Below are 22,504 nucleotides of genomic sequence, written 5' to 3' on the forward strand. Positions count from 1 at the left end.
GCACTCTTAGATACAGCTGCTTCTTCTGGCTTACACGGTCCGGAAACAATTGGAAAACACAGAGATTTTCCAGGTTTCGTTCACAGCAGTGGAGAGGGCTCTTTTCTGAGCAGCACTTCAGTTAAATGCATTGTAGGCATCTAGCTCTTATCCAGATGCCTGAAATAATCAAACAGGGCTGGTAAGGCTTCGGTGTTTAGCTGAAAGACACTTAACCAGAGCCCATGCTGACTGAAAACAACTTGCTGTGTTTGGGATCCGACCTTTGATGGTCTCTTAGCAAGCAGCAACCTGCCAACACGTCATTTCTCAAGTAGGCTTTGACACCTAAATCACACATGTTAGGGAGTAATAAGGAGTGTTTTTGGTAATTTATGTACTCTAAACTGTATTTGTTAGAGTGTCTGGCCAAGACCAGAAGCCTATGAATTTCCTTTCACATCACTGACACACCACCACTAATCATTCCTGATACATCCTCACACAGAGTGTTGGGAAAGAGGGAAGGCGAGAGAGAGCGAACACATGGAAGGGAGGTTGGGCGAAAATGAACACATGGCTTCAATTGCCTTCTCTCTACTCCATCATCAAATCTGCACAATCTTAATTAGGACATTAGGCTTCTTTTTTTCCCCCTCCCTCGTTTTTCCATCATGTCAGCCTTCAATGACGTACACTGTTAAGAAGGAATAACACCAACTTCAAAGCTACATTATCACCTTTTTTTTTTTTTTATCAGATAGACCCTGTTTAAAGGGCCCAATTGAATGCCTTCCATTTCCCTCAGCCCCAGCCACTGTGTTGTTATCTTCTTCACGTCATCTGGCTCGAGAGTAGGTAGATTACTGGAAGCAGAAATAATAGCTGCGGTGTTTATCGTGGCTTTGGCACTGTCCGTCGTGGCTCTGAACCAAAGGTAATCTGTCAACCTGCTGCAAGTGGCTGAGTAAAAAATCTGCAGCGGAAAGGTTAGCAGGCTGAGGCCAGCCGGAGCTTACGGCACGGCTCAGGCCATACAAGAAGAAGTCCTCAAAAATGAGGAAAAGCAGGCAGGGCTGCAATTTAAACTGAATTACATTTGCTTGATTAAGCATCATAGTTACAGAGTGAGTGCCAAGTGCCTTTTGGTTTAGAGATGAAGAGCAATTTTTTTTTTTTATGACTTTGAAAATTATGTATGTTATAAGGCAAGAAACCAACCTTGACCTTGATGATGAGACAAAACTGCGCCTGATCCATAAAACTGATTTTAGAGCACAATGACATAATGAAAAAAGGACACGAGCAGTTGTACTAAGAAGAACCAAAAGAAGTTGTGTGGTTAGTTGATTGAAATATAGCGCGTGTCATTTTTTAAATCTAAAATTCACTGTATGATGCATGTTAAATTTCCTGTTTTTTGAAAACAGGGGAGATATTTTGGAAAAACTGTATTTCTTTTTTGTTCTTACCAACAATGAGCTTGTGTAGAATAATCATTTACACACTACCACATATTGAAATTGATTTGAAGCCCTCGGTGCGTTTATTTTTCTGTAAGACTCATCGCTCTACACAGAAATATTTTTCAATCTTTACGTGGTTAAGGTTACAGAATTGCAGATAGCGACATTGTTGTATTAGAGAAACCGCAACCTTAAAACCTTTGGCTAAATGTAACTAAATTCCACTTTGAATTCCTCAATAAAACCACACTATAGGATGGTGTCTGTTGACTCCACACAGCAAATGTGTTTACAGCTGACAGTTGCGTTCTCCCAAAAGGCAAAGTAAATTCTTACTACTGGTATATAAATGTTATTTCTAGCATAGAACATGATAGCAAAATGAAAGTGGAGTGTGTATCATGTGTACATAGTTTCTGCGTGAGTGAGAGAGCGAGAGATAAAAGCAGAGCCACTTGATATATGATTGGCAGATTCCTCGACTGAAAATGACCGGCCTCCTTATTTACATTTTGTGCTCAAGGCTCAATGTCAGTAGCCGAGGTTATTCTGCTGCATTAGCAGAATAGGAAAAGTGTCTGCCAGTTCTTCAACTTTCATTAAAAGTAAACCTTTTAAGCCAAGTGCTGCTGCCTGCCCAGACCCCCCTGACAATAATGTACTAACTGTTCAACCGCCAAACTATCAAACTATTTTATATTCCACACCTGCTAGGCATTAGACACAGTGGTCCAACCTGGCCGTACAAACACAACAGAACTCCCTTTGTTGGGGCCTTAGGAGCATTATGCTGGGTGGGTACAGCTCAAAAGTGTTCCAGAAACACTTTATCAGGAGGAGATAGACACACTACAGGCCTTTGTGCTCCCTGTGACACCATGCTCTAACGGCAGGCATTTCCTGCTCTGAGTAGGCAGGTTTTACAACATTTAGGGAGAGGTATTTTAATTGGAACCACCTACAGCCTGACAGTGGCCTCAGTGGAGAAACACGGAAAATCTGTTGGGAAAAGTCTGGGAGGCTCCCCGTGGTGTCACACAGCTAACTGACCAGTAAAGGCCAGTTCTTTCCACAGAAGATAACATTTGCTGTTTGATTTATAAAGCCAGTCATCAGATGGGAATGTTTTCATCTGAGACTGAGAAAGTGAGTTGTTGTTGAGGCCGACACTGGTCTGTCATAAATCTCAAAGAGGGTGGGCTCAGTTTCTAATGAATCATTCATAACAATGCCAGCGTTTGGAGTTTGCTTTGTTGTTTATTCCAGTTGCATTGTGTTAATGTGCGCATCCATTAGATTCATTACTACGTATTTTCTTGAAGCAAGTGTGCAACGGCTGTTTTCGTGTGGGGGCTGCACAGTAGGAACCCCATTAAGTTCTTTTTTTTCCCTACTTGACAACTTCTTCTGACTGTTTACACATCGAAGACAGATGTGGCGAACGGCGATATTCACACTTCTTTAGCAGAGCCGCAGATAGACTAATACATATATTCTGTATTTATCTTCCATGTGTTTTGCCTGTTAACTTTGAACTGCTGTGAATGGTGTGGAATTATTTGCATTCTGATAATAATCAAATAATTAAATCAAAGGAATAAAAATTTCATGTTATCGTCATCTGCTCAAAAAGATACAGGTCACTAGAGTGTGATTGTAACTCAAGTATATCCACACGCAGTAGTTAGGAATGCACATCTGAGATAAATAGAAACTCTTTTATTTAACTAACAGTGAATCCCCTCTTTTCTACAGTTGTGGGAGACCATACATCAGACTGAACCACGGTGAGGGCTCTTTAGACAAGGGAGACAGGATACCACGTTCAGGTATGCCCCCAGTCTTTCTAGCATTCCCGCAAAGCAGCATGGGAAGAGTGTTTGTGTTACGTTTGCTGGCATAAACACTGAATCGCTTTTGTTTCTCTCTCTTTGAGACTGTTTGTTTCCATTGCACTCAGCTGATATGGGAGATTGATATATATAGTAAACACGCACAGAAAACCCCAAACAAATGACTCGAGTAATGAGTTTGTGTTGATGATAAAGGAACACTACCTCTGCAGTATCTCATACAGTTAGTTGCCTCTCTACACCATCACAGTGGTTTTGAATTCAAACAGTCACAATGTGATAGAAGTGCAAACTTCAGCATTAATTCAAGGGGTTTAACAACCACTTTTCATCAACTGTTTAATAATTACAGCTATTTTCACACACAGTCTGCATTTTAAGAAGCTCAAAATTAACTCGACAAATTAACATAATTTTATACATTAATGGATGCATAAAGTCTAAAACACATTGTCATCGCCAAATTCTTGCTTCCCTCATTGAGAACACCTGGTGCTTCTTATTTGTGGATCTTCCTGCATCAAGTTTTGTATTTGACAACTGAAAAGCATGCTCCGTTGGGCTGAGATCAGGTGACTGACTTGGCCAATGACTGACTTGGGGTTTTTTTTGCCTATAGAAACTCATGGGTTGCTTTTGCACAGTGAAGAGCTGTCCAATCAGTTTGGCTGAATCTATATAGCTCCCTACACATCAGAATTCCTCCTGCTGCTCGTATCAGCAGTCACATCATCATCAACGATGAGTGACCCGGTTCCACTGGCAGCTATAAATGCCCAAGCCATAACACTGCCTCCACCATGTTTGACAAATACCTCGGTTTGCTTCAAATCACGAGCTGTTTCTCTCGACCATATTTTTATCCTCCCATCATTAATCTTGGGTTCATCTGAAATTCTTGTTCTTGAGCATAACCAGTGGTTTTTACTTTGTTGTAAACCCTCTGTATTTATGAAGGCGTCTCTTGGTTGTAGACCTTGATTGTAGACGATGATACGCCTACCTCATTGAGAGTGCTCTCAACTCGGTTAAATGCTGTGAAATAGTTTTTTCTAACTATGGAAATAATTCTGTCATCGTGCATTTTTTGTCTTCTGTGGTCTTTCGGCTCTTTTGTTGTTGCTGAGCTGGTTCATTCTTGTTAAAAATGTACTACAATGTTGTTTATTCTACTGCTCCTAAAGTTTGTGAGCAGCACTCAACATGAGCACATATAAGTTTCTGTAGAAAGAACTAAGTGTGCTGCTTTATAAAGTAGCACCTCCAAGCAGACTCACTATTAAAACTTGCTTTCAGTCACGTGAGAGGCAGCAATCGGGGATCTTTGAGTGTTAATGAAGGCAGCAGTGACTTTCTATGGGACCTGCAGAAAATAACCTATTACAACAAGCCAGGATTAAAGGAAGTGGATATAGAGAAGACGTAAATCCACATACTCCAAGAAACCTAGTGATATGCATCAGTTTAAGAAGCTTAACAGTGGATTTTCTCCCGAGGCCGCAGTGTGACATCTCTTTGTTTTTCTTACACCAGCAGAGGACCAAGTGGTTGTGTCATCAGACTATGACAGCACCCACGAAGCCAACCACAGTGACAGCAGTGATGTAGCACATACAGAGGACGATGCAGAAGAAGGAAAAAACTCCCAGAATGTCATCCTCCATGCACTAATACCTCCGGAGGTAAGGCGGGCCAAAGCAGCTGTCTCAGTCACATTAGTACTGCTAATAAAACAGGAACATGTACTCCTTATGTAATGTTTTCCTTATTGTTTTCACGTCTTTTGACCATTTGTTACTCACGCAGGACAAACCAATCTTGGCACCAGAGCCTTTAATAATGGAGGGCCTGGAACCTCTGATGAGTCAGCTGAACAATTGGAACTTCCCCATCTTCACCTTGATAGAGAAGACCAATGGGAAATGTGGACGAATCCTCAGTCAGGTCCGCCAGAGTGTCAAAGTGACAAATTATTTTATATTACAAAACAGTAGCATACTTTACTATTTATAACACTGTCTTTTAATTTTTTTCATTACATTTTTCAGTTTTACACATTTATTGAACACTTTTGTTATATTTAATATATCTGGATCTGGTGATGTCCATGGGGTCTGATATATATATATATATTTTATCTTTCAGGTATCATATAGGCTCTTTGAGGACACTGGCCTGTTTCAGACTTTTAAGATCCCCGTAAAAGAATTCATGAACTACTTCCATGCCCTTGAGAATGGTTACAGAGACATACCATGTAAGCTCGAGCATCTTCCTGCTTTTGTTTTTCACTTTGCTTCAGATTACTCGTTGCAAGGATGAAAGCAGCCACTAGATGGAAATGTTGAGCAATCTATGCAGCATTAGTACTCTGCACTGCCTTGAAGTTTAATTGAACAGACATTAGCAGCCCAACACTGCACCCTGGTGGAGACGATCACACACACTGAGCAGACTTGTTATCTTCTCTAATCCAGATCACAACAGGGTCCATGCCACAGATGTGCTTCACGCAGTCTGGTACCTCACCACGCAGCCTGTGCCTGGCCTGCCCAGCCTCATGACTGACCACGGCTCTGCCAGTGACTCAGGTATGTCCATCAGTGCATGCATGCTGACAGCTGATGTCCTGACAGGTGTGTATGTGTATCCATCAGTCCATAAAAGTATGCAAAACTTGTTGTCAAGTTTTTAAATAAGAACAATATTTGCTCTACTGTACTTTTTTGCGCTTAAGATTTTCTATATGTAGGTCATTTTTTTTTTATCCTGAATTTTTTCACATCCCCTGCAGCCATCTCATTAATGTCAAAGTATCAAACCTGCAGGAGTGTGTGTTCTTATCCCACTCAAAGTTGGTCTTATCTTACTCAGGCTTTTGGCACTTGCATACCAAACACTATTTGAAGTCTAGAACAGCATGAAATTGCAGGCAGATTAGAGTTCCCTCTTACCCATATTTCCATAACCTCATTTGTATGCCTTACTTGGGCCATCCCTTTGATCCACATATAAGTGGATTTGAACGTTAAAGTATGTGTGTGTGCTTCTGTGTGTTGTGCTCCAGAGCACGTGCGTGCGCGTGTTTAGGTGTGTGCAGATGAAGGTACTGTACAGTTGTGTGTGTCTTGTGTAAATTCTGACACCTTTCTCTTCAGCCTCCTCACTTTGTCTTCTCCCCCGTGGCTAGACTCCGACAGTGGAATAACACACAGTCACATGGGCTTCCTGGTTTCAAAGACCTACACTGTGTCAGAAGATGGTTATGGCTGCCTGTCAGGCCTCATACCTGCTCTGGAGCTCATGGCTCTTTACGTGGCTGCCGCCATGCACGATTATGATCACCCAGGGCGGACAAACGCTTTCCTCGTGGCCACCAGCGCCCCACAGGTGCTCATGCTATTCAGCCTACAGCATGGTCAACAGTATGTGATTAAATAAAAGTTTGTTTACTTGATTTACTGTCACACCCTTGTTTTTCTTTTTCACCTGAATTATGATTTGATAGATTATTTGTCTATTTCACTGTCAGCCTGCTTCAAAAAACAAACAAATCAACAGTTAGAATACCTGTTTACAGGTTACCAGGTAGAAATGTTACTGTTTGGTCTAGTTCTACATTGTGTTATCAATAAAAAGAAATCATAGAAATTATTGTATTAAGTAAATTACCCAATTTTGAGCAATGATGACATAATGATACTGAAAGAGTAGCTTGCCTATCAGAGAGCAATAATGTAGGCTTTAATTTCCCTGTCAGTAGTGTCTAACAATTATGGTTTGTTTTGTTTGACAGGCGGTGCTCTACAACGACCGCTCAGTTTTGGAAAACCACCACGCTGCCGCAGCCTGGAACCTCTTCCTGTCACAGCCAGAGTACAACTTCCTGGTCAATCTGGACCATGTGGAGTTCAAACGCTTCCGTTTCCTGGTCATTGAGGCCATACTGGCCACTGATCTGAAGAAGCATTTTGACTTCCTAGCTGAGTTCAATGCCAAGGTATTCTAAAAACATCCCTGTTCAATGTTTCACATTCATTTGACAAATTAAAGAACTCTTCAGAGGTAGTTTATCCTTTTAAGCCAGTGTAAACATTGAGTTGAGCATATCTGTTTTCAAATATAACATGAAAAGCTTACAATTGATTTTTTTTTTTGGTTATTGTTAAAATTAAATAGCCAAGTAATAAATTGCTTGGAAAAGTTGGGGTCAAACATATTCTGTAGACATGCTTTCCTAACAGATCAGTTCTTTTAAAAACTGGGACAACGCTTCAGGAAAAGGAAGCTGTCAAGTGGTCTTCAAGGAGCAGATCTGTTTGTGCAATACATTGCAGTGCTCGCAATGTAAGTCAACAACACAAAGTACCCCATAGCCTTCAAGAACTCACTGGAGTGCAGACACAGTGTTGGCTTTCGATTTGAGGGTCCGCATTCCTCTCATTGTGAGTTCTACTACAGCGTTGCTGCTCAATGGCCAAGGCCTGTCAGCTAACATTGAGGTTGCTGGTTTGGCAGCAGAAGTAACAATAAGGTCTCTCAGAGTCCCTGCTCTGCTCTTCCTGGACGCGAATTAGCTTTGGGTGAAGTAGCCGTCAAGCTTTCCTGTTTCCTGAGCCTCTTTAGATCCGAAGCTCATTAAGCTTAACTAGAAATAATCGATTCATTCAAAAAGTGCTGAGATCAACTTTATATATGATTGAGTCCTGCTTTTCTTAGAAATATGTTCAAGCTCTGTATAGGTTAAAGCACCTTATTGAAGCATTGTTTATATAGTAAGTAGCTTTGACAACAAGAATTGGGTTATGTCAGTATTAGCTTAACTACATAATCCTAAGTCTTATATATGTTTGTTTCGTCCTCAGTCCAATGAACTGATGCTGTAAACTATAGCTTAACAGAAAACATTTCAGCAGAAGATTATAGCTGTGGTTACATAACATGTTTGAATATGCTAATGCTGTCATGGCTGTCTGTCAATCCCTCAGGTAGGTGATGATCCATCTACAGGTATCGACTGGTCTAACGAGAATGACAGGTTGCTAGTCTGCCAGATGTGCATCAAACTCGCTGATATAAATGGGCCTCTGAAGTGCAAGGAGCTACATCTGCAATGGACAGAGGGCATTGTCAATGAGTTCTATGAACAGGTGTGTGAACAATCTTTTATGGGACCTAAGAACTCAGCTAAGCTAAAGGTCAGGGTGCACCTGCACACCAACATGACACCACACAGTACAGTATAGTACTGTCGCATAACACTAATCATACCAGTGTCAGTGTAACTTTTTAGCCATGACCTTTTTAGTAATATTCGGGTGGTTTATGCATTAATATGTATTATTTGTATAATAACAATAATGTGTAAATAACTGATTATGATTTCATAGACTGAAATAACATTGCTGAAGCAATGCTAGCAACAATTTAGCTTTTATTTCTATGTAATTTACAGGATATACTTAGAGGTAGTAGAATTAGACTACCCCTAATGTCATGACATGCAACACATACAATAAGATTTGTTGTCTTTAACAAGAGAAAGTTGCATTTTACACATGCCCAATAAAGCTGTAAAAACAAAACAAAATTAAAAAGTAATAAAAAATGCAATACTATAGAAATCCAATCTATAAAGCAATGTACTTAAAAGATAAAAATAAAATAAAAAAGTGCTATTTCTGTGCAACTAGTGACTTAGAGCTATTGGAAAGATACTGGGAGGGGAAAACTGAGTTCATTTTTGGCTGTTGGATAGAAACGGTTCCCGGATCTGGAAATGCAGGTCTTTAAAGTCCTACAAACAGAGGAGAAACAGAGAAACAGAAACAGAGGAGATATTTTAAGCGAGAACTGAACTCTAACTAATTTTGAGTTGAAATGAATGGCTTGAATTCTGCAACAGCAAAGGTAGAGGGACGATGTGATGGGAAAGATTTTAAATTTGATTCTGGAGCCATTGATAATAATATGGGAGAAATATGCTCTCTCTTTCTAGTCCCTGTCAGTATTCTTACTGCAGCATTTTGGATCAAGTGAAGGGAGTTTTTAGGACAGCCTGATAAGAACGAATTACAGTCTACAAGTAATAGATGCATGAACTAGTTTTTCAGCTTCACTCTGAGAAAGGATGTTTCTAATTTTAGAGATATTGAAGAACATACAACGACTTCAAGATTGCTCACAGTGTTATTGGAGGCCAAGGTAATGGAGGATGGAGGCTCACTGGCTCACAGAAGGCAGGCAGAAAGATGATTGGACTACAGCAGTGATGTCAGCAATGAGTCTGACAACATGAGAAAGTGGAAATTATGCAAAAAATAAACCAGCAGTCAAACAGCCAGGAAAGCCGGCTGGATTAGCATACAGTAACATACTCTTTCTTCAAAAAGATTCCTTCTGATTTACAATTAAATAGCAATCTATTTCCAGGATAGCACTGTATCAAAGAACCATGAAAGAAAACATAACCCTGTTAGACAGAAAATAAATAAATACATGTAATATTTGTAAAAATTGGCCCTAAGAAAAGCACAGCATGTATGTTGTGTGTGACGTCTTCCTGGATATGAATGAATAACAGCTATAGCAAGGATTCCTAGTTGCCTTGGTAACCAACCCCAAGTGTCATACTGTACACTATAGACTAGAAAGCCTCTGTTCCCACAGAGCAGAAAGATTGGAACGCAAAACCAAATGAGTTTTATAAAACGACTGGATCTCAGACAGATCTTCAATTTGATGGAATTTATTAACAGTTGGACTCACATAAAAGAGGATACAACGAGGGGAGGAGGAGCTCTGAGATCCGGTTTTCCCTGTCATTACAGTAGCCTAAACAGAAGCGTTATATAATGACAGTGAGCAGATGCTGTCTAAATTAATACAAACTCATGGCTGGAAGAAAATTTCATTAACTGCCTCCTCATGTAGGCGCCTGAATTTTCATTTATCCCAACTTCCCTTTGATGACACTTTTGTGCTCTGTTTAGTTTGTAAAAGTTGAGGCGTTCCCCATGCAGTGGCACAGTATTTATAATACTGTAGATTTATATCTGTACATTGTGTAGAAGTTGTTCTTTGCTGTTCTTTGTTTCACATCTAGGGCCTTTGGTCCATCTCCTTTATGAACTTCAGTCTTACCTGGGGCATACACACCAATCTATTATATTGCCAGATGCTCTCCAAGAAGTCAGCTTTTGTTGTTAGTTTTGGCAAGCATCCATCCATCCATTTCTTTTGCTTATCTAACTCGGCTGTCCCAGGGGCCTGGAGCCTGTCCCAGCCGTCATAGGGGGAGAGGCAGGGTACATCCTGGACAGGTCCCCAGTCTATTGCAAGACTGTTACATAGAGACAGACAACCATTTACTCTCACATTTACACCTACAGGGGGGTTAGAAAGCACACACTAAAAGATACATATAAAGGTAGGAGAAGCTGACAGGAAACCAAGAGTATTTACCTGTGGCCTCTGCCAACTCCCTGAATACTTGTGACAACTTGTAATACTTCGCCAGCGGATTGAGTAGACTGATAAAGAGCCATAACAGACAAGACTGGAGGCCTATAAGAAAAGAAAAAGTAAAAGAAAATGAAGTTGGGGAAAAAGTTAACAGAAGGAGCAGAAGGGAGAGAAAAATAGAGTAGAAGAGCAGGGCCCACGCCTATGAGGTGCCATAAGGGACATTATTACTGAAACGCTCTCACACACACTACTGAAACGCTCTCACACACACTACTGAAACGCTCTCACACACACTACTGAAATTTTAGCTCTCACACACGCTACTGAAATTTTAGCTCTCACACACGCTACTGAAACGCTCTCACACACACTACTGAAATTTTAGCTCTCACACACACTACTGAAACGCTCTCACACACACTACTGAAAAACCAAGTCATTTCAGTTGAACAGGAAGGCATTTCAGTTGAACAGGAAGGCATTTCAGTTGAACAGGAAGGCATTTCAGTTAAACAGGAAGTTAATTCTTGACAAGGAAACTGAAGGAAAAAGTGTTAGATTTCAAACAAACCACTACACAGATGTCTACTCAGCAACCTGTTAGTTAGGGGTGGGTTTTTATAATCGATTTATTGATTAAAATCGATTCTGGCTTGGATAACGTGAAATCGATTCATTAAAATCCTGAATCGATTTTTTAATATAAATTTATTTTACCCGAAATCCCAGAATCTCTGGTGAAACCTCACAAAATTTCAACAACCACCAAACAGCTAAGACAGTAAATGAGAGCAGGTACACGGCTTCTGCACAAAGACGTAAACACACAGCGCGGACCCGCGGATCAGAATCAGTGAGATGTCGCCTTTCTCACCCGACAGCACGGACACGGTCGGGGCTGAAAGCCGACAGCTCGCTGACTCGGCAGGTCCGCGCTTTGTTTTCACGCCGTTTTTGCGCCGATTCTAAAGCTGTTAGTTTGATCTCTCTCCAAACAATATTGACTGAACCAGCAGCAAAAGAAGATCCAAACTGCGCTTCACATAAACATCGTCATGAATTCCCTCACTGTTTTGCTTCCACCACGATAAAATCGCACGTCATGCACAGCCCTCTCTCTCTCTTTCTCTCTCTCTGTACTTCAAGAACAGTTTCCCGTCTAAAAATCTGTTTTCTGTATTATTCGCTTGCTTGTTATGCACAAGTCTACTGTTGTTTACAGCGCAGTCGGCCGCTGTTTTTTTTTTTTCATTTTACATACTTCCGAAAAGAAAACCTAATTTCTGCCGTTCAATACTGAATAAATTTAAACTTTTTTAAATTATGCAAAATGCAAAACGTTAGCCGTGTCTCTAATAAAACCGCTGTAACGTCAGAGGTAACGTTCATATGTTGATTAATGGTTTTCTTTCGTTTTTGATGTACTGCAGAATATTTTTTATAAAATCCCAGGCCAGGAAAACCACCTTCATGTTTTTATGTGTTTTATCTTCAGCTACTTTGACACAAAGGCATCTGCTGTGATGCTCACACCTTTGATAAAGTCTTGCGTGTGTCAGCTTCCTTTTTTAAAATACAAAAATATGTAAATGTACTGATCTGAATTATAATATTTCTGACTGTCAAAATTCCCCATAATCAAATCGAATTGAATTGAATCGAATCGTGGAACAAATCGATTCTGGACCTTAGTGAGACAGCTGCATTACTTAACAATATATTAGCCTCAGCATAAGTCAAAATTTAGAATAGCGGGAGACGTGCATTATCCTGGTTATTTTTTTGGCATATGTGCTTTTTGTCTTTTTTAGCAAAGAAAAATATCTTAAAATCATCAATAAAACCAGGGAGAGAAGGCTTAGCGTTCCTCCATTTAGCACAATGGATATGATATTTACTCAAAAGTATGATGATGTTAATAATGTCTGAGACATCCAATGCTAGATGATCCATATAAAAAAAATTATGATGTAATTCAAACAGTGGCACATCATTAATATTTAGGGAAATCCAATTTTTTAAGTTGCACCAAATACATTGTGTGATAGGGCATAGGAAAAAAAAAGATGTTCTAGGGTTTCATTTTCATCAGTACAAAAAGAACACTGATCCACCTCAAAGCCAAATCTCTTTTTTTAGAAATTCTGCCACAGTATTAGTTTTGTTTAAAGTGTGTTTCTTTAACTTTAGGTAGAATAGGCTATTTCATAAATTTTTAGTATGCTTTATCCAGTGTATATGAAATAACTAAATTAGAACCATGCCATGTAACCATTCTGTTGTAACTATGAAATATTTTGTCTTTGAAGAAACTACTAACAAATTTCTTATTGCATTTTTATCAAACAGCTGACATTGCCCTAGCAATAAATTTGGGAGCACTGATGAGAAATTATTGTATATCATAAAAATTTTAATCAAATGAAGCAGAGGCAGTGGGACCAGTTCACAAAATTTGTTATATTCTCTTTGAGAACAGTTTAGACAATATTTTTCTGAAAAGTCTGTGTAACTTAGAATGACACCGTTATCATCCAACAAATCTGTTATGAATATAATGTTTTTGTTCAAACCAGTCACTCTTGAAAATTGATTTTTGATTAAGTGTTATTACCCTATTATTCCATAAGGTTGAATTATGGGGAGAAGTTGTGGGTAAATCTCATTTTCCCAAAAATGCAACGTCTGTTTTATAAAGTTTGATATCTTTATGGGGATTTTATTTGCCGCAAAATCACATTTCGAATAAATTCTAATCCTGTATACTATTTTATTAAACAAGAATCATGGGATGTGGAGCTAAGTAGAGTCTGGCTGTGACAGACAAGATTTTAACCATTTAATTCTAAGGGTGCCAACCATAAATTCCAATTCTGGAGTTTTGATACCACCTTTATTGTATCCCTTCACAAGCTGAGATCTTTCTATGTAATGGGTTTTATTCCTCCACAAAAATTCGAACACATTTCTATTTATGGTTTTCATGGTATTTATCGTTTTTTTATTTTTATATCGTTTACGTGGCGCAAAAAAGGTTGGGGACTGCTGTACTAGCAGGTTGCTGAGTAGAAATCCTTGTAGTGTTTTGAAATATACCACTTTTTCCATCAGTTTCCTTGTCAGGAAACAACTTCCTGTTCAGCAGAAATGCCTCTGGTTTCAGTGGTGTGTGTGAGAGCGTTTCAGTAGTGTGTGTGAGAGTGTTTCAGTTGTGTGTGTGAGAGCGTTTCAGTAGTGTGCGTGAGAGCTAAAATTTCAGTAGTGTGTGTGAGAGCGTTTCAGTAGTGTGTGTGAGAGCGTTTCAGTAGTGTGTGTGAGAGCTAAAATTTCAGTAGTGTGTGTGAGAGCGTTTCAGTTGTGTGTGTGAGAGCTAAAATTTCAGTTGTGTGTGTGAGAGCGTTTCAGTAGTGTGTGTGAGAGCTAAAATTTCAGTAGTGTGTGTGAGAGCGTTTCAGTAGTGTGTGTGAGAGCTAAAATTTCAGTAGTGTGTGTGAGAGCGTTTCAGTAGTGTGTGTGAGAGCGTTTCAGTAGTGTGTGTGAGAGCATTTCAGTTGTGTGTGTGAGAGCTAAAATTTCAGTTGTGTGTGTGAGAGCGTTTCAGTAGTGTGTGTGAGAGCTAAAATTTCAGTAGTGTGTGTGAGAGCGTTTCAGTAGTGTGTGTGAGAGTGTTTCAGTAGTGTGTGTGAGAGCTAAAATTTCAGTAGTGTGTGTGAGAGCGTTTCAGTAGTGTGTGTGAGAGCGTTTCAGTAGTGTGTGTGAGAGCGTTTCAGTAGTGTGTGTGAGAGTGTTTCAGTAGTGTGTGTGAGAGCTAAAATTTCAGTAGTGTGTGTGAGAGCGTTTCAGTAGTGTGTGTGAGAGCGTTTCAGTAGTGTGTGTGAGAGCTAAAATTTCAGTAGTGTGTGTGAGAGCGTTTCAGTTGTGTGTGTGAGAGCTAAAATTTCAGTTGTGTGTGTGAGAGCGTTTCAGTAGTGTGTGTGAGAGCTAAAATTTCAGTAGTGTGTGTGAGAGCGTTTCAGTTGTGTGTGTGAGAGCTAAAATTTCAGTTGTGTGTGTGAGAGCGTTTCAGTAGTGTGTGTGAGAGCTAAAATTTCAGTAGTGTGTGTGAGAGCGTTTCAGTAGTGTGTGTGAGAGCTAAAATTTCAGTAGTGTGTGTGAGAGCGTTTCAGTAGTGTGTGTGAGAGCGTTTCAGTAGTGTGTGTGAGAGCATTTCAGTTGTGTGTGTGAGAGCTAAAATTTCAGTTGTGTGTGTGAGAGCGTTTCAGTAGTGTGTGTGAGAGCTAAAATTTCAGTAGTGTGTGTGAGAGCGTTTCAGTAGTGTGTGTGAGAGTGTTTCAGTAGTGTGTGTGAGAGCTAAAATTTCAGTAGTGTGTGTGAGAGCGTTTCAGTAGTGTGTGTGAGAGCGTTTCAGTAGTGTGTGTGAGAGCGTTTCAGTAGTGTGTGTGAGAGTGTTTCAGTAGTGTGTGTGAGAGCTAAAATTTCAGTAGTGTGTGTGAGAGCGTTTCAGTAGTGTGTGTGAGAGCGTTTCAGTAGTGTGTGTGAGAGCTAAAATTTCAGTAGTGTGTGTGAGAGCGTTTCAGTTGTGTGTGTGAGAGCTAAAATTTCAGTTGTGTGTGTGAGAGCGTTTCAGTAGTGTGTGTGAGAGCTAAAATTTCAGTAGTGTGTGTGAGAGCGTTTCAGTAGTGTGTGTGAGAGCTAAAATTTCAGTAGTGTGTGTGAGAGCGTTTCAGTAGTGTGTGTGAGAGCATTTCAGTAGTGTGTGTGAGAGCTAAAATTTCAGTAGTGTGTGTGAGAGCGTTTCAGTAGTGTGTGTGAGAGCTAAAATTTCAGTAGTGTGTGTGAGAGCGTTTCAGTAGTGTGTGTGAGAGCGTTTCAGTAGTGTGTGTGAGAGCATTTCAGTTGTGTGTGTGAGAGCTAAAATTTCAGTTGTGTGTGTGAGAGCGTTTCAGTAGTGTGTGTGAGAGCTAAAATTTCAGTAGTGTGTGTGAGAGCGTTTCAGTAGTGTGTGTGAGAGCGTTTCAGTAGTGTGTGTGAGAGTGTTTCAGTAGTGTGTGTGAGAGCTAAAATTTCAGTAGTGTGTGTGAGAGCGTTTCAGTAGTGTGTGTGAGAGCGTTTCAGTAGTGTGTGTGAGAGCGTTTCAGTAGTGTGTGTGAGAGTGTTTCAGTAGTGTGTGTGAGAGCGTTTCAGTAGTGTGTGTGAGAGCGTTTTAGTAGTGTGTGTGAGAGCGTTTCAGTAGTGTGTGTGAGAGCGTTTCAGTAGTGTGTGTGAGAGTGTTTCAGTAGTGTGTGTGAGAGCTAAAATTTCAGTAGTGTGTGTGAGAGCGTTTCAGTAGTGTGTGTGAGAGCGTTTCAGTAGTGTGTGTGAGAGTGTTTCAGTAGTGTGTGTGAGAGCGTTTCAGTAGTGTGTGTGAGAGCATTTCAGTTGTGTGTGTGAGAGCATTTCAGTTGTGTGTGTGAGAGCTAAAATTTCAGTAGTGTGTGTGAGAGCGTTTCAGTTGTGTGTGTGAGAGCGTTTCAGTAATAATGTCCCTTACGGCACCTCATACACGCCCCGCAAAGCAGCCGCCAGGAGCGAGCCAGTACACACCGGAGTATCCAGCCCCAGACACCGAGAACCAGCAATTCACTGGTGGGGGCACCAGCCACGGGCAGGGAGTGTGTCGCAGGTAAATAGGCCCCAAACCTGGTCAAGCTTGAGCTTTTCTCAGAGAGAGGGGGAGTTTAAAACTGACCTGACAAATAGACATAGACAAACAGGCACACACTGACACACATCCTGCTTTAAAAACACTTGAGTGTTTGAGCCCGTTTGAGCCTGGTGGTTGACTCTGTTGGCTCACAGCAAGAAAGTCCTGGGTTTTAATCTACCGTCTGGGCCTTTCTGTGTGGAGTTTTGCATGTTCAGGATCTCTCCAGGTACTCCAGCTTCCTTCCACAGTGCAAAGACATGCAGTTAGTGGGGTCAGGTTAATTAGTGATTCTAAATTGGCTGTAGATGTGAGCTTAATGGTTGTCTCTCTCTCTCTGTTAGCCGTGCAACAGCTTAGCAACTATGTCCAGGGTGTAACCCTCTACCTCTCGCTCTGTGACAGCTGGAAAGTATTGAGATGTATTGTTTTGCTGGTTATTTTCTCTTTCTTTCTTTTCTTTTATGGAGTTGAAATTTCAGGTGAAACCAAAAACTGATCTGACGTGAATTGCAGCTGTGCTAGCATCACCGCATACAAAACAACTAAAAGGACAGTGCTGCTAGACGTGGTGATGAACGCAAATATCCTGTAGAGCTTTTGCTCTATGTGCCTCTCCTCCCAAAAAATTCAGAGGCACATAATGCCCAGGGTGTGTCGTCACCTAGTAACCGTAGTCAAGATAAGGGCTTGAGCATATTCTTCTTGACCCAGAAGCAATTAGCTGAGGTGTGTGCCAAGCCTAAATACTGTAACAAAAATTCACTGTGGGTGGGTTTAGACTAAAGGCAAAAACAGATTCTGTTTGGTACTGCAGGACCAAAAAAAAATAGGCCATGATTACATATGATATTATTACAATGACAACGAAGCCAAGCATACATAAGGCCTACAGCATATATGAATCATTAGTTGTTGTTTTTTAAACAAAGCTATAAGATACCCCAGCTGTCTCCACTGTTCTTCTCTTATATGTAGATACAATGTAAAATTAAAATGTACAATATGTGACTGAAAAGATACAATAGTCCTGTCATGGAGTTATGACAGCTCCTTACACAATAGCAGCTCTCAGAAGGAGCACTTCCATTACTTTCTCAATATGTCAGAGGGATTAAATGAAGGAGGAATTAAGGGGAGCAAAAAATCAATCATGCCTGAAATCCAGAAGTCTACGTACAGGAAAAAAATACAGAAGAGGGCGACTATGTTTCAGTATTAGTACTTGCTCTTCTTTGATTGGCATATGACCTGGACAAAAACAAATGATATGAATCTTAAGCAGCCGGCCTTCGCAGTCATTGAGGCGACTTATGTTGTGATTTGGCGCTATATAAATAAAATTGAATTGAATTGAATTAACAGATGACTAAAAACATCTCTTATTGCAAAACAAAAAATCTATGGCAGCGGTTTTCAAATTTTGTCTTGCATATCAGAAGCTGAAGTGGGATAAATATATTAATTATGGCCGGATTCCATTTAGGAGAGATCCTGCTCTTGTGTGTGACAGGTCACTGTTATGGTGTACTGGAAAATTTGACCTCTGCCATCAGTTTTTCCACCTGGTTTCCCTTCAGTCAAACCCAATCTCAGAATCAACTATGCTTATGCTAACCACAATTACTCATTTCCTGTAAAACAATATGAAATTAACTGGCGATAATTTTATATCTAAATGGCTTGTACTTTGTGTAGGGTGATGAGGAGTCCAGCCTTGGCCTTCCTGTCAGCCCTTTCATGGATCGAGCAGCCCCACAGCTTGCCAAACTCCAGGAATCCTTCATCACCCACATCGTTGGACCCCTGTGTAACTCCTATGACTCGGCCAGCCTCATGCCTGGACGATGGGTGGAACCCAACCCGGAGGAGGAGGGGCCAGAGGTTGGAGAGAATGAGGAGGAGGATGAGGAGGATACTGCAGAAGAAGACACGTCCACCTGCTCGGAAGCGTCCCGTAAGTATTCAAATGTAAATCTGCAATAATGATAACAGTATTTATATTTGAATGTCTATCTAAAAAGAGAAATTTATTTGTTTAGAATAATTTGTTTGTGCATTCATGGGCAGCATTTTTTGATTAACAAAAAGAAAAGAAGAACTTAGATTCCTGTAAAAGATGAGACGTTTGGGGAGGCATTTCCTCCCACTCGTAAGTTTTTACCCCTGCCAAAGATGTCTGATCACAGAGAACGACGGACGTATTAATTCACGGAGGTGTTTGTTTTCTCCAGAGAAAGCAACTCCCAAGAAGAGGAGGAAAGTCTTCTGCCAGATCACGCAGCACCTGCTGGAGAACCACGAGATGTGGAAAAAGGTGATTGCAGAAGAGAACCAAAAACAGGCACAAGGAGCGGAGCCTGTCCATTTAAACAATGTAGCTGAACCTATTCTGGCTATTCATGAAGAGGAAGAGGAGTCAGGTAGCAGAGAGGAGCTGATAGAAGGAGAGGATCCAGAGGAGGAACCAGAATGGCCTGTAGCTCTGAGGGAAGACTCTAAACCTCAAGAGCAACTAGAGGAGGGGGACCCACAATGAAACAACACAGGGGAAATATGGCATCATTCAGGACAAGGACATGAAGAAGTGTTACTTGGTTTTCTATTAACTGACTCCTGTTTTTGCCAGCACATCACTTAGACACAACACTGTAGATGTTTGGGAAATGTGTGCCTATAAAGAAAAAAAAACAGGGTGGCAAAATATGTGCTTTACACATGTTATCTGAATATTTGATTTCACCAAACATATAAAGCTTTCCATATTGCAATACGGGACTATTCCTATACTTTGGGATAAAAACTCTTTTGCTACTGTCAAAAGAAGAAGAAGCCTGGTGGCACAAGCTTCAGCCCTTTGTGGTAACGCAGGACTCCAGAAATTTGCTGCCAGTTTATATATAATTACTTCCTGAGTGCATATATATATAAATATATATATGAACTTGTGTTTCAATTTTAGCATTTTTGAGCTCTCCCACTGGCTGTGTGTTATTTCTTTTGTTTTTGTTTTCTATACATGGATTATAAAGGGGGTCAAAAAAATGAGGAACATTGGTGTTTGCCAAAATAAATGACTCACCCTTGGGAATTAGCATACAATATCAACTATTTACACATTTTATGTTTTCCATTTGTTGCCATTTTAGTTTCACACAGAGACCCGAGGCTCGTCACGCTATGCATATGTGCCCATTTGTGCGTGCCTGCATGTTTAAATGAATGCGCTCATGTGCACAATTCCTCTGCAGATGACATAGATGAATTCAGAAGGTTTCTTGTTATTTGTAATACATTACTGTCCCAGATATTGTATTCAAAGGACCTGCACCGGCAGCAATCATGCATTCAAACAGAACCAGAAAACAGATCCTTTTACCACTTAAGAAAACTTAACGCCATCTCAAAAAAGGTGACATTTAATTCAAATTCATTTGTGTCCCCTCAAGTATTGTTTAAAAATCGCCTTTTGACAGGAAGTCCTTTTTTCTTCTTGTCATCATCATTTTAATACTCATGCAGCTGGACTCAGTGTGTCGTGCAATCTATAATTAGTGTTGCTTAAAATCTGTAAACGATGCTGACCTTGAACCCTCAGGAAACCCTCCCCAGCTGTTGAAATTCAACGTGAACATCACATAACAGGACATTACGTGAAAAACACACCAGAAATCTAAACTTTAACTCTGTTCATAAAATAAGGCTTAGTTTATGTCACAGCTGCTGACTTTGATTTTTTCATGGTGACTCTCTCTGAATCCCATCCTGGCACCTCAGGGAGTTAATTCTTCTCTTCAAGTTCAGTGCAGGCAGAGTGCATCAGCTGGTGGATGAAGTTTCGCAAAGAATATTGATTACATCAGTTTGCATGATACTACACGAAGGGAATGTTTCCCCTGTCATTTCAAATTTAGATGATCATAATCTGTCTGTTTTTTTAACATCACATGACTTTCTCTCACGTCAGTCTTCTCACACTGGCGGTGCAGCAGCATTGGAGCCAAAGCAATTCTCTCTGTTTATGTAACAATTGCAGCTGTTTGGAGTTTGCGCTTTATTTAATGAAACCAATGTTCAGCAGATAAATGCTGGGAACCGTTTTTATGATTTCACCCGGGTCAAGATAACAGCACTGCAGCGTGTAATGTTTTATCAATTTCACCTTTCGTCACATCAGCTTCTTTCCATGTGATTTTTGTCCCGACTGTCTCCCGTTTCTTTGTGATGGTGGGAAGTATTTATGAGTAACATTGTAAAAACTGTGAAATTTCACAGGAATTATTTTAGCAGCCAGACATTCACCAACAATTCTGACAGTTAAATGTTAAGTCACATTTTTCAACTGAAATAAAGCCATAAGTGTAAATAACCAAGTACATACAGAAGCTTGAATAAGATACAAAATCTAATGAATATCCAACTTAATTTGAATCACTGACATTTACACACAAACTAAAAAAATGAATGCATTGAATTGAATAAGTGCTCTATTTAGAATCAGCAGTTCAAATTTCTGTTACGGATGCAGTCAGCAAGCATCTCATGCTGCACCACTGCTCTCTGTCATAATCTGATTTCTTTAAACTGATCTTTGGAAAGGTGGACGGCAGATATACGAGTCTGTACACATGACACGAGAGGTGAAATTACACTGTAACACACGGCTGTGTCAACGCATTGTATTCTAGCATATCCTGCGTTGACGTAGCGTCACACAATATGTCCGGCTGTGCTGAATAGAGCGCCGCATCCACAATGGGCCGTTCTGCTTTTTCTGCCTCTCCTCTGCAGTTTGTCTTACACAGGGAGGAGCGCACGCACAAGCTCAATAATTGGTTGACCTACTGATTAGTAGGTCATCTCAGATTTACGAAACCCTTTATCAGGCCAGAATTGTTACAAGCCATTGAATCGGGACAATGTTAGTTCTTTGGGCCTCAAATGACCATGGGTTGCTGGGTGCATTGTGTCTTGTAAATGCATGCTCTTTTCTGTATGCTGATGCATTTCATGCCCAATGAGCTATAATCATCATTACCTGCACAATGGACACATTTTATTTCGCTTTGGAAAAGCCCCGTGAGTATTCATCAATGTTATGTAGGAAAGCTGTTCAGTGTATCTAAGCTTAAGTGGTGCAGAATTGGAAAAACATACATTCTGTCTATGACTCATTGTAACTTCCACTTCCAGGCTGTACAATTACACAATTGCATCACCTCAAACACTCTAGAAATCCTTCCTTTTTGAATGTATATATACATTATTTAGTGTATCTGCGAGAGCAAAACAGTGTGTGTTTGCTTCTATGTCTATTCTTCCATTGACCCCTCTAATGTGACTCCGTCCTGTATTTAATTATCTTGTACTGTTGGGGAGAAGGGGATAGAGATTGTGAAGTAATGAAGGGCAAAGCGATGCTGTGAGTAGTTCTTCAATTCTTCACGGATACTCAGATGAAATTATTATTCACAGAAAGTCCTATAGGATATTTCTCCTCGCGCTTCCTCTTTGATCTGCGTACTCTTAGCCTCACAGACATAAGCACTAGAGCATTCATCACGCAACATCTTTAAAGGCCAGCGGACTGTGTCCACTGTGTTTATTTCCTGGTGATTGCAAGTGTAACGCGTGCGCATTTTGCCCCACAGTCACATCAAGTCAATACTTGCATTTGAGTGGATACCACCGTATATCAGTTTTATATATTTTGTGTCGTCATTTGTTTTAGTTGATTGCCATGCTTATTCACACATGTAGAATAATTGTAACCAAGAGAACCAAACAAGTTTTACAATTACGTAAACAAAAGGAGATGATGTATTTTTATATAGTTGACACATAATTAACGAATTAATTGCTTTCTTCTCACAAGTACCTTGCACTTACCACATGTACTAAAGAAGAATATGTCCAAATACATAGTATTTGTGAAAGTAAAATAATTGATTTCCTTGCAGGTCGATGCTCCATTTTGTACAAAATACATACATGCTGTACAGTGAAGAAATTTTAAAACTACAAAAACTCTTTTAGATATACATTATTTATTTTTA

General features: G+C 40.2%; 1 protein-coding gene across 2 annotated transcripts in view; it reads left to right on the forward strand.

Annotated features, from left to right (window-relative positions):
• Positions 1 to 21,495, forward strand: part of LOC146665088 (cGMP-inhibited 3',5'-cyclic phosphodiesterase 3A-like) — a 90,227-nt gene extending 68,732 nt beyond the window's left edge. Inside the window, exons 5-14 of one of the 2 annotated variants that reach the window (XM_085412540.1) lie at positions 3,201 to 3,274; positions 4,835 to 4,980; positions 5,105 to 5,242; positions 5,444 to 5,555; positions 5,776 to 5,889; positions 6,489 to 6,688; positions 7,095 to 7,298; positions 8,287 to 8,448; positions 18,147 to 18,405; positions 18,683 to 21,495. In XM_085412540.1, coding sequence (XP_085268666.1) covers positions 3,201 to 3,274; positions 4,835 to 4,980; positions 5,105 to 5,242; positions 5,444 to 5,555; positions 5,776 to 5,889; positions 6,489 to 6,688; positions 7,095 to 7,298; positions 8,287 to 8,448; positions 18,147 to 18,405; positions 18,683 to 18,987 — 1,714 coding nt within the window. In that variant the 3' untranslated portion in view covers positions 18,988 to 21,495. Of the gene's footprint in view, positions 1 to 3,200; positions 3,275 to 4,831; positions 4,981 to 5,104; positions 5,243 to 5,443; positions 5,556 to 5,775; positions 5,890 to 6,488; positions 6,689 to 7,094; positions 7,299 to 8,286; positions 8,449 to 18,146; positions 18,406 to 18,682 lie in introns of both variants that reach the window. The other variant, XM_085412539.1, reaches the window with a different exon arrangement.
• Positions 21,496 to 22,504: the final 1,009 nt, after the last annotated feature.

This window comes from Rhamphochromis longiceps, linkage group LG7 (genome assembly GCF_057381845.1).
Source record: "Rhamphochromis longiceps isolate RC_006_pf linkage group LG7, R_longiceps_female_GT1.1, whole genome shotgun sequence".
Taxonomy (NCBI): domain Eukaryota; kingdom Metazoa; phylum Chordata; class Actinopteri; order Cichliformes; family Cichlidae; genus Rhamphochromis; species Rhamphochromis longiceps.